At 45.1% G+C, this 12550-nt stretch overlaps 1 protein-coding gene across 2 annotated transcripts in view; it reads right to left on the bottom strand.

Annotated features, from left to right (window-relative positions):
* The window catches only part of AGO1 (argonaute RISC component 1), a 63177-nt gene extending 55118 nt beyond the window's left edge, over nucleotides 1-8059 (bottom strand). For both annotated transcript variants that reach the window (XM_081334652.1, XM_081334653.1), the window contains exon 1: nucleotides 7930-8059. In XM_081334652.1, the coding sequence (XP_081190778.1) occupies nucleotides 7930-7954 (25 nt within the window). In that variant the 5' untranslated portion in view covers nucleotides 7955-8059. The remainder of the gene's footprint in view (nucleotides 1-7929) is intronic.
* Between the last annotated feature and the right edge of the window lie 4491 nt (nucleotides 8060-12550).

Below are 12550 nucleotides of genomic sequence, written 5' to 3'. Positions count from 1 at the left end.
GAACCAATAAATAAATCACAGGATCTCTTGAATCAAAAGAGATAGGGCCACAAGAATTTCAGCCACTGACCCTTTTCCCACCTTTATCGCAGGATATCTTCAAATATTAGGGTTTATTTTCTTTTGATTGCCTACTGTTGGACCTTTTCACAGATAAGGAAGGAGCTCGCAAGGAGTTGCATACACAACGCCAGCATCTCACAGTGCAACAGTTCCCAGGAGGGTCTTCTCAGTGGTAGTAGCCCTGAGATCTTTATTTATTTTTATTTATTTTAATTCCATTTATATCCCGCCCTTCTCCGAAGACTCAGGGCGGCTTACAAGCTTAGCAGTAGCCTTCATTCTATGTAAATGCCTGCTTATTAGGGCTTTCACACACACACACACACCCAAGCGGCATTATTACAAAGTCAGCTTAATTGCCCCCAACAATCTGGGTCCTCATTTTACCTACCTCGGAAGGATGGAAGGCTGAGTCAACCTTGAGCCTGGTGGGACTCGAACCTGCACTAATTGCAGGCAGCTGGTGTTACTTAAGGAGGCATTAGCCCACTGCTCCACCAAGGCTTTAGATCTGCCTGATATTTTATTTTGTTTTTCTTCTTAAAGTTGCCATGGTTGTTTTTCTTCTATTTTTAGACAAACTTTAACTTTTGCATCTAGAGATTGTCCTTGACTTACAACCATTCATTTAGTGACCGATCAAAGTGACCACGGCACTGAAAAAAGGGACTTACGGCCAGTCCTCACACTTACAACCAATGCAGCAGCTCCACGTACATATGATCACATTTGTGTGCTTGGCAACTGGCATGTATTTACAGCGGTTGCAGCGTCCAGGGGTCATGTGATCGCCATTCCTGGGATCACAGGATCACTTTCCCAGGCAGCTTCTGACAAGCAAAGTCAATAGGGGGAAGCCAAATTCACTTAATGACCGCATGATTCACTTCACAAATGCAGTGATGCGCTTAACGACAGAAATCCTGGTCTGAAATGTGGTCTTAAGTCGAGGACTACATGTTTTTACACATTGTTAATCTTATTGCAATTGCACCCATTTTCCACCTGGTGTTTTGAATCAAAGAATTGTATGTCATTCCTGCATCCATGACTTTCATAGATCAGTTATCAGGTCAGAAAGTAGAGTTTGCCCAGCTGACATAAAATGTTACTTCTTGCTTCAAACACTCTACTATCTACTATCACCCCAGTGCCAAAGAAAGCCTCCATCAAGGAGCTGGATGACTACAGACCGGTTTCTCTGACATCCAGAGTCATGAAAACCTTGGAAAGGCTAGTGCTGGCCCACCTGAAAACCGTCACAGACCCACCACTTTTAGATCCCCTGGCAATTTGCCTACCCAGCAAATAGATCAGCAGATGATGCTGTTAATATGGCTCTGCACTACATCCTACAACATCTTGAATCTCCAAGGACCTACGCAAGGGTCCTTTGTGTAGACTTCAGCTCAGCATTCTTTACCGTCCTTCCAGATATTCTTCTAACTAAACTGATTCAGCCAGCCGTGCCTGACCACCCTTGTAAGTGGATCGTAAGTTTTCTAACAGACAGGAAGCAGCAGGTGAAACTAGGTAAAATCACATCAGATACCTGTACAATTCGCACAGGGCACCCCCAGGGCTGTGTGCTCTCTCCACTTCTCTTCTCTCTCTATACCAACGGCTGCGTCTCAAAGGATCCCCCTGTTAAAGTACTGAAGTTTGCAGATGATACAACAGTGATTGGCCTCATTCGAGACAGTGACAAATCTGCATACAGACGGGAGGTTGAACAACTATAGCCTTGTGGTGCGGTGAACTGAAGACAAGTTTACTAAATCATCTATCTTCATACTAATCCTTAAAACACATTTTTAAGACAGTAGTGAAAAGCCCGATGCCCTCCAGATTCATTGGACTTTAACTTCCACTATCTACAGTTTGCAGGATAGAATGGGAAGCTATGGAAATTAAATTCCACTGATCTAGATGGCACCATGTCAGGGGAAGCTGGTATGGGCCTCTCCAGCAACACTGTGGGAGATAAAGCAGATTCCCCTGGTCCTAAAATACCATCGTGCTGATGCAATGCCTTTTTTCTGCCTTGGAAAATTTGCCAAGAGCCAAGGTGGAAAAGGATCCTGAACTACATATTGGGGCTGCATGAAGCTTCGATGCAATCAACTGGCCTATCTGATCCAGAGGGATCATTCAGACCTCTTGAGTCCATTCCTCCCTTTGGAAAAGACTTTGGAGGCATCTCGATTTTACTTCCATCCTATACCGGAAAATCAAATCCAAGATTCTAAATTGAGCTGAATTGTTCAGTTGGATCAACAGTTCTAACCAGAGTTTATTTACTTATTAGATTTACAACCTGAGTATACAGGTCATCCCCAACTAACCCTTCAGAGTTACAACGGCAGTGAAATAAGCCTGTCCTTATACTTACAAATGCCTCAGAATCCCCAGTCGCATATCAACAATTGGATGTTTGGCAATTGGCATGTATTTAAGACAGTTGCAGAATCCCTGGGTGAGGTGATCACCATTTGGGACTTTCCCACTGGCTTCTGACAAGCAAAATCACCAGGGGGGGGGGAGAGCTGGATTCGCTTAACGGCCATTTGATTCACTTAGCCCAGGGGTGTCAAACTGCCAGCCCACGGGCTGGATGCGTCATGCGGAAGCCGTACCCAACCCATTGCAATGGGGGCATTGCAATGGCAAAACCATCCCAATACGTTGTGCGATGTCACATGATGTCTCGAGTTTGACATGTCTGACTTAACCCATGCAGTGATTCGCTTACCAACCATGCAAAAAAAGTTGAGCAGGAGTCACCTATCAACCACCATGCTTAGCAACAGAAATTCTGTTCCAGTTGTTGCCAATGTGCTCTAAGTGCATTGTACAACCTAAGGCAGTGTATGCAATGCTCCCACCTTCTGTCAGGAGAGCGGGACTGGGCCAAACGTACCCAGCCAGCTTTAGTACCTAAGGGAGGACTAGAACTTGCAGACTCTCTGCTTAAAGCCCAGCATCTTAATCACTAGACCAGGGGTCCTCAACCTTGGCAACTTTATGACTAATAATAATAAAGTTGGAAGGGACCTTGGAGGTCATCTAGTCCAACCCCCTACTCAGGCAGGAAAGCCTATACCATTTCAGACAAATGGCTGTCCAGTCTCTTCTTAAAAACTTCCAGTGTTGGAGCATTCACCACTTCTGGAGGCAGGTTGTTCCACTGGTTAATTGTTCTAACTGTCAGGAAGTTTCTCCTTAGTTCTAGGTTGCTTCTCTCCTTGACAAAATTCTGGGAGTTGAAGTCCACAACTCATAAAAGGGCCAAGTTTGAAGACCCCTGCACTAGAGTATACCAAGTGACTACCAGCTCCTTTACCTCCAGTAGTTAAAACTCTGGAAAGTCGACGTACGGTAGCTTCTATATCAGGGGTCTTCAAACTTGACCCTTTTATGACTTGTGGACTTCAACTCCCAGAATTCCTCAGCCAGCATGCCTGGATGAGGAATTCTGGGAGTTGAAGTCCACAAGTCATAAAAGGGCCAAGTTTGAAGACCCCTGTTCTATATCCTTCTTCCCTGAAAATAAGCATCAAATTGAATGAAGTCAGGGAATGATCTTAATAAAGTATCTTTTCTTACCAGTCTCTAAAATACATTTTGAAGTATATGGATAGTCCTTGACTTACAACCGTTCGTTTAGTGGCTGTTCAAAGTTACAACAGCACTGGAAAAAATGACTAGTGACCATTTTTCACACATGCATCTATTGCAGCATCCCCAGGGTCACGTGGTCAAAATCCAGCCACCTTGGCAACTGACTCATATTTTTGACGGTTGGAGTTTCCAGGGTTTTACTGATAAGCAAAGTCTACGGACAAATGAGATTCACTTAATATCAGGGTTATTAAACAACTGCAGTGATTCACTTAAGAACTGGGGCAAGAAAGGTCATAAAATGGGGCAAAGCTAACTTAACAAATGTCTCACTTACAAACATAAAATTTGAAGTCAATTGTGATCGTAAGATGAGGACTAACTACTGGACTAGTCAGTCTGCAAAAAGTAACATATCATGATTTTTCCCAAAAGTTCTACATATCCCTAGTTGTAGCTTCACTACAAACCTGAAAGAAATGTGATTCTATTCCACATTTACCAGGGATTCTCAAACTGTGATTCAAGGCTGGGGTGTCTGAAGCAACTTAGATTGAGGGAAGCGTGGCTTTAAAATAAAAAAAGTCTACCCAGATTTGGCTATGCACAGCGGGAGCAATGTCAACCCCACTTCAGGCATTGTTTACACAAACCAAAATAGACAACCGCAATGCCACAAAGTTTTACAATGCTTGTGATAGCGAGATTACAATGACATTATTAAAAGTGATGTATTTATTTCTTGCTCCATGCTAATCCCAATGAAGCCAGGCATTTTACTCCTGAAGGGATGGTACACACATTCAATTTAGGAAGTTGTAATACTGTAAAGATTCAGAGTCTGACATACGTTACTCTTAACTCTCCTGCCTTCCATGTACCTTACATAACATCTCCCATCCTCCCCAGCAAGACTGGCTAGTAGCAACAGGAAATACTGGGTACTGTAACCAACACTTTGGGGAAGGCATCCGGCCACAGCCGATTCCAAACCATTCTTGGCTTGAGAATAGTTTATTGCATGAGGCATAATCAGTTACCTTTACAACATGTAAAGTACCAACAGCTAAGTGCACACACAACTTTAATCCGTGTAACCAAACCATCGTATATAATGCAGAAGTACAAAACATGGACCCCATTAATCTTAAGGTACCCCAATACTATTGTTTGTGCTTGAAATGTAAGACACATTTACACAATTTGCTGAGCAGCTGAAAACTTTCAAAAGCAAGAGTTGTTAAGAATGGCCTAGTTCACCCATTACACTAAGCTGAAAACCACATTTGGAAACCACAACGGATAGCGTCCTTTGCTTCACTTTCACCATGATTTGCTTTCTAAGGCACCACTGGCCAAGGCTCACAAATAGCACTCTAAGCCAGGGGTGTCCAACCTTGGCAACTTTAAGACTTGTGGACTTCAATTCCCAGAATTGAGGAATTCTGGGAATTGAAGTCCACAAGTCTTAAAGTTTGCCAAGGTTGGAGACCTCTGCTTTAAGCCATAAATAAGTTTATAAATCTAAACTGGTAAAGTTCTCACAATAGGCTACAACCACCAGAGTGGCCATTACATACCACACTGAGGCAGAACCAAGCAGCTAGTATTATGACCTAAAGTAGCAATGCATGACTCCCACAGACACCATCCCAATTGGCCTCTGGTGAAGACAATCACAAAGTCCTCTGCAAATTTCTCACAAATCTCTCAAAACCGCCCACCACCCCCATATAGCAATTCCACTAAGAGCCTAAAAGCCGTAGGTTGAACTACTGACAATTAACCCGAAGGTGCTTTTCTGAAGAACTGAAGAAGATTCTTGGATGAGAAATGAAACGTTTTCAAAAGGGGAAAAAACCCCAAAAAAGTCCAGTTGCCTTCTGGAAAAGCACCTTTGGGGCAACCATATTAACCTGGATGGTTGAGAATTTCCATAGACAATTAAAACAACAATTAAAAATCCTCTTCTGAGAAAGTTTCAGAAAGCACACGTGCTCATCTTTTCCTCACCAGCTTGGAAATGCTGAGGGCAGAGTTTCTTTAAAGGAAATCTGAAGGACGCTGGTTCCGTTTATTTCAGAGGCGATAAAAAGAAATACTCCTACAACACCAGTCACTGCTCGGGCAAACAAAGAGGAAGAAAGAAAAACCCCAGTGCTCGCGCCCAGCTCCTGTCCTGTATCTCCCGTTTTACCTCTCCCCACTTTTAAGTCACAATTGCTTTCCATCCCAATTACTTTCTGTTAGATTTACTCACACTCCCCTTATAATGAGAGTTGCAAAGCCCTTTGCTCTACTACTGGGGGGACGGGGAGAGGAGGAGGAGAAGCAGCCCCCCCCCCCGCCTCAGCTGCTCTTGTCTTAACAGGAACCTTTGCCCATCTGCATACCCCTTTCAGACCCGTGTCACAGCCCTGATGCAAGTTGGGCAGAGAAGCATCTTTGATATTTCTCCAGCAAGCCTGCAAGGAACCATGGTGCCTCCTTCCATTGACCTTTCAAACATCTATTTCTTCCTCCATCCAGAAAGAGCCTCCAAAGGTGAGTCAGTCTCTTGTCTTCTCACTTAACCACTTTGGTTCTCTCCTTGAAAACTAGGGTCCACCATGTGCTTGCTGAAGTTCTGGAAGCAACATTCTCAGGGCTTCCCAATCTGATGGTCCCCAAAACTTTCAGAGAATTCCCCATGGGGATGTCAATTTCAGTGAAAGTGGTGCCCTCACTTACGAGGCTGTACATTGATTAGGCGGATCCCTATAACACACTAAACTCAAAACGCTGCACAGGCTGCTAACTAAGACAGGGTTCGGAGCTACAGCTGGCTGGGTTCATCCTCCATGTTAACGGATCCCACAATAAATTTCATTCTAGCTTGGAGCCTCCGTTGGGTTCTGTTGAATGCCAAGTCCATTTAGCTTAGGATCCTGGTCCTCATAACCTATGGCAGATGGGAGGCAAGAAGGGACCTGGCAAGGGTCACCCAGAGCCAGGGGTGGCCGTGGTGTCCCGTGCAAAGATGGTGGTGAAGAGATGCCACATTCTGGTGGGATGTGTGAAGCGAGTCACAACTCCTTGGGATTTCCCCCTCAAGAACGAGGGGGGGGGGGATTCTATTTCATTCCACTACCCAGAAGGACCGATGAGTAACAAGGTGTCCTGCTTAAGGGTTGTGTACTCACACACACATACCAGCCAAGACTTATTCTCCTCATCCAAGCTTGTCCCCAGTCTGCTGTATGGTTGCCTGAGTTGCACCCCGCTTCCAAAAAACAGCTGTGGCCCCATAAATCTTGTCTCCTTGCATACCCGGTACTACTCTTCCCACCCCCACAAATCTAATGTTTCAAGAGTCTCTTCTCCCAAAGGCAAAAGGTGAGCCCCCCTCTCACTTCCCCCAGCCTTTCCACTAAAACGACTCCCCCCACCCACATTTCTGATTCCTGCTCCCTCCCCATCTTTTCCGATTCATCTCAATGTCTCCCCACTTTCCCCCGCTGCCCCAAATTTTGTCTCTGCACAGCACTTGTTTATTCAGCCCATCGTCCTTCCGGCGAGTCCCCCTGTTATCCACAATCTCAGCCAGTCTCAAACACCCCCCCCCTTTCCCTCAGAGGGCTTCCCCCCTCAAATTCAAGTTCAGAGTTTTCGAGAGAGCCCCGCGGCCCCAGAGCATCTTCCCCCCTCCCGGCACTCTGTAAGCCCCCTTTGCAAGGTTCAGGTGGCCTCCCCTTCCTCTTGGCAGGCCTCCCCTGCCCTCCAGCCCCTTCCCTCCTTGGCTCGCCGAAAGCCCCCCGCCCAGCCCCCCAGAACTTAGGAGGCTCCCCCTCCAAACCTGGGCCCCCTCCTCACGCCCAGCTCAGGCCTCGCCTCGCCTCCAGCCCCCTCCCCAGCGTTGCACTGGCTCCCCCGAGCCCCGAAAACTCTTTCACCCCACCCCACCCCACCGATTTCGCCTCCATTGTTCTTCGACCCACCTGGCGCCCTCCGCAACCCTGGCCCGCGCCCCTCGCGCCCCCCCCCCAGCCTCCTCCTGGCTTCCAAAGCCCGGAGACCCCCCCCTGCCCTTTGCAAAATCCCGGCGTTGCTCTTGCTCCTTCGGAGAGCCCCCCCCTCGGCCCCCCATCTTTGCACGGGCTCCCGTAGCGCCCCTGAGCGATTGCATCCCCCCCACCCCGCCGCCGCCTGCCGCTGCACGCTCCCCCTCTGCGCTGGCCGGCCCTTCCCGGGCTCCTTGCGGGGTACCTGCTCCCGAGGGACCCGCTTCCATCCCATCCACGCGGGCGGCGCCCCGCCGGACCGGGGAGAGGGGAGGGGGCGCGCGGCAGAGGGGCGAACCACCGCGTCCAAGCGCGCACCGGGACTCGGGCGCCGCTGCAGCCGCAGCCTCTGCTCGGGACCAGCCCGGGATGCCGGGATTGCGCCTGCGCAGCAGCCCATCCAACCAGCGCCGCCGCAGGCTGGGAAAGGAGGGAGGGGCGGGGAGGAGGCGAGAAGATCAGCAAAGAGGTAGGAAACGAGGGGAAGTCTCGAAAGAGCCGACACTTCCGAGGCCAGCGGGACGCTCCTGTCCCCAAGGGCGCCAGGAAAGCATGCGGTGCACAAGGTGCACAGAACCGGGAGCGGATGCCGCCAGCCTCCCTCTGTCCTTTGGGGAGGGAGCAGCCTCGGGCAGAAATTGGGGAATCGGAAGCCATGGTGAGGCGAAGAAATTTTGGGTCTGGTTAGTAAGGAAAAGAAGAAATAGGGGAGACATGATAGCAGTGTTCCAGTATCTGAGGGACTGCCATAAGGCAGAGGGGGCCAGGTTGTTCACCAAAGCACCAGATGGAAGGATGAGAAACGAGAGTTGGAAACTGACCAAACAGAGAAGCAACCTGGAATTAAGGAGAAACTTCCCGACAGTGAGGACAATTAACCGGTGGAACAGCTTGCCACCAGAAATTGTGGGCGCTCCATCACTAGAGATTTTTAAGAAGAGACTAGACCAGGGGTAGGCAACCTCGGCTCTTTTATGACTCGTGGACTTCAACTCCCAGAATTCCTGAGCCAGCTATGCTGGCTCAGGAATTCTGGGAGTTGAAGTCCACGAGTCATAAAAGAGCCGAGGTTGCCGACCCCTGGACTAGACATTCACCTGTCTGAGATGATATAGGTTCTGCTGCTCGAGCAGGCTGGACTAGAAGACCTCCAAGGTCCCTTCCAGCTCTATTCCATTCCATTCCAAATGAGCTTACCCAAACGTTTTTTCTAACCTCAGCCACTTCAACTCCCAGAATTCCTGGAGAATTCGCAAGGTGATTGGGGAATTCTGGGAGATGGTCTACCCATCTTAAGGTTGCCGAAGTTGAAAAAAAACGCTCTCTTGGGCTATGCAGCGCTTCAAATTTGACTCTGGGAAGGAATTTTGGGGTGGGTTTGAAAAACATGGGTTTACACCATCTTCCTTTCTGCTCCCTTCTGTTCTCCGAAGCAGACATTGCTTCCCCTCTCGTCAGTCCATATTGTGTCTCAGTCCATATTGTGTCTCGTTTTTAATTTTCTCACCTGTCTTCCTGGTTGAGGATTGCATCGGCTCCCTCTTACTTATTCTTTACCCTTTTGCTCTTAACAATTCATGATTTGTTTTGCAATTCCTTCCTTCCGAACCAATGTTTTTCAAACTTGGCAACTTTAAGATGGCTGGATTTCAAGATTTCCCCAACCAGCATGTGGACCAACTTCACAATGAGCTGAAGTCCACCCATCTTAAAGTTGCCAAGCTTGAGAAACACTATTCTAAAAGCTGACACTGACTTCTAATAAATAATCAGTCAACCAGCCATCTAGAGATTGTTTTGAAGCTAAAGAGATTGTTCTCTGGACATCCCAATAATGTAGAGGTTCATACAGTGCTGTGTTCATACAAGTTAGGATATAGACATTTTTCTACTTATAGTCACAACTGGGACCAGAATTTCCCTTGCTAAGCTTGTTGATGTGAGTCATGTCCATTTTTTGCCGTGGATGTTAAATGAATCACTACAATTGTTATGCAAACCATACTTGTTAAGCAAATCTGGCTTCCCCCTATGGCAGGCTTCTTCAAACTTGGCCCTTTTGACTTGTGGACTTCAACTCCCAGAATTCCTCAGCCAACTCATAAAAGGGCCAAGTTTGAAGAGCCCTGCCCTATGGCTGTGCTTGTCGAAAGCCAAGGGAGAAGGTGATTGATTGCATGACCCCAGGACACTGCAACCATTGTAAATACATGCTGGTTGCCAAAAGCCCAAATTTAGATCAACTGACCACGGGGATGCTGCAGTAGTCAAAAGTCCAAGGGCATAAATCACTTTTTTAAAACCCGTTGCAACTTCAAATGGTCACTAAGCAAAGGGTCGTGAGAATACCTGTAGGCAGATAATACTTAAAGGATGACCCAGGAGGTGATCAAAAAGGAAGTGTTAACCCCTACAGCTTCATTCAACCCTAGGTAGTAAAGGCATTTTTCCCCGTTTTCTACATCTCTAATTTTAGTGAGTTCTTTGGTCCTTTCAAAGCACAAGAGGGTGGAGGGTAATCCATTTTTATTCTGATCCAGTGAGCTTATTTCAAAACACCTAGTTTCAAACTCTAATCCTTCACCTTTTTTGCTTTGTTGGGCCCCACTACAGTCCTACTAGTGGTTTTGCCCCACACTGCAGGAATCCTTAACAGCTGCAAGAGAGATCTGGTTATTTCACCACTGAGGCAACCAGATTCCCTGGACTTCCTCCTTCTTCCCCGCCCCCCCCCATTCCTGTTGCCAACAAAGGAATCCATCGCTGGCACCCCTTAATGAAGATCTGAGGGAATGACAAGGAAGTCACCCCAGCTTCTCCTGTACTGTACAGTACCAGGCATTTCTTGGAGCGAGTTTCCACGTTGGAAACATTGCTGGCACATAAGTTTGTTTGTTAATCAAATATGTTATGCTGCCCACCTCTCAGTGACTCTGGGCTAGCTTTAATTAGGCAGCTGATTTAGACTGTTGACAGAACATTTGTTTTTTGGTCATCTCTATGCACTAGGGAGCTTGCAACATCAGGAAAGCAACATGGAGGAAATCATAAAATCTATCTGTAGAATCAATATGAGAAACAAAGATGTTAGCCCCTACAACTAAGCCCATAGATGCTGTAAAAAAAAGTACAAAGTCTCTCTTGAACAGGACAAGGCTGGTCATCTTCATCATGTTGGGACGCACCTCAACTCAAGAGATAAGGTCTTCCATTTTTTTTCATACAAGCCATCACACTTTTACATTTCTCATATCTCAAAGAAAAATAAGAGGGGGGAAAAAGACAAAACAGAGAAAACATTTCTTTTATATAAACCATCCCAACATTTTTATAGTTCTCATGTCAAAAACCCAAACACAAAAGAAGGCGGTGTACTATATTACTTGAGGGGTTCAGCCCTCTTAAACTAATCTTAAATACTTAAGTCTAACTAATTTTGATAAAATCTTAACCAGTAAGTATGTTTTGAATATTGTGGGGAAAACAAATTTAAATAAGAATGTAAAACAGGATTTATGACAAGGCAATCAAGATGATCAATGAAATAAGCTTTATATTGATGGTTATTATTTGCAGAAACATGAGAAAAATGTCTATATTTAATTGTCATTTATTTAAATAAAAACTGTATTATGTTAAGGTTGGCAAGAAAGAATATTATTGGAAATCTAGTAAAGCTATTATATGGACTATAAAATTATAGAAATTGTTAAGTTTTTTAAACACTAACCCAGACAACACAATGTTTAAATATTAAGCTGAATATTAAAAATCAGTAAAACATATTTTAAAAGAGAGATAAGTTCTTCCAGAGGGAGAGGGTTACCGTGACTTGTTGGGTGCCCAGAGGGTTTTTCAGTAGGGGGGAAAAAAAGTCACGTGCCCACTGACACCCTGCTCTGTTCTATATGCTTTAAGTCACATTTAAAAACAACATGACTTTGAACATGCATCAACGCTGCCATCCTGACTTTTTGTAATCTTTGAATTAATTTTACATAGCGTAAATGCCAAAAATGGGTAAGTAACACCAACAGGTGTAGTCACAAATAAATCTTGGCTGGAAAAAAACAGGTTTGGGTGAGAATGTGGTACTATATATAATTTTGCATTGAGTAAAGGAGGATTTCATTTTGTGTGCTATCAAGCTACTGCAATTTCTCATTATGATTAGTTTAAAACTTAACACCGGTATTACTAGGAGGAGGGGCAAAAGAATCTTTTTAAAGCACATTTAAAAGATCATGGTACTCCGTCCCTTCCCCATCAGACTGGTTGTCGATTTCTGTTGATATTATTATATATTTTAATTCTTACTCATTTTTATCTGCAATTCTAAGGTTTTTCTTGGCCTTATCTTGCCTAAGGTAAATTTTCTCCTCTAGAGAGATGTAATATGTGAATGTAAAATATAATACAAATAAATTTATTTTCCAGTTGAATATGGGACAATTAGAATTGTGTACATGTACTTCATGAACTAAGAGAAGGGATTAATATGCTGGTTATTGCAATTCCTTTTCTGAGTAAATTCTGCTTAGAATCTACTTTGACTGCCAAGGTCACATAGCTGAGGTTAGCCATAACAAAAAAATTATCCCCTTACCTTACCATTGATTCAAATGCCATCAAAGTCAAGGTTTCTGCCATAAGTATGTTTACTTTATATTTAGCAACATTCTTTGCTTCTTACCCAATATGTCCCTCGGTTCTTAAATATTCTAAATTACAACTTCTCAATCATTATTTTACAGCCAGAAGGCATCCAAATAATATTATTTAAAATTCCATTTCATGCCACTTGTTTCTATCATGAATCTTATCAG

Source organism: Vipera berus (genome assembly GCF_964194415.1).
Source record: "Vipera berus genome assembly, chromosome: 9".
NCBI classification, from domain to species: Eukaryota; Metazoa; Chordata; class Lepidosauria; order Squamata; family Viperidae; genus Vipera; species Vipera berus.
Note: the sequence above shows the minus strand (reverse complement) of the source record. Positions and strands in the feature narration are given on the sequence as shown.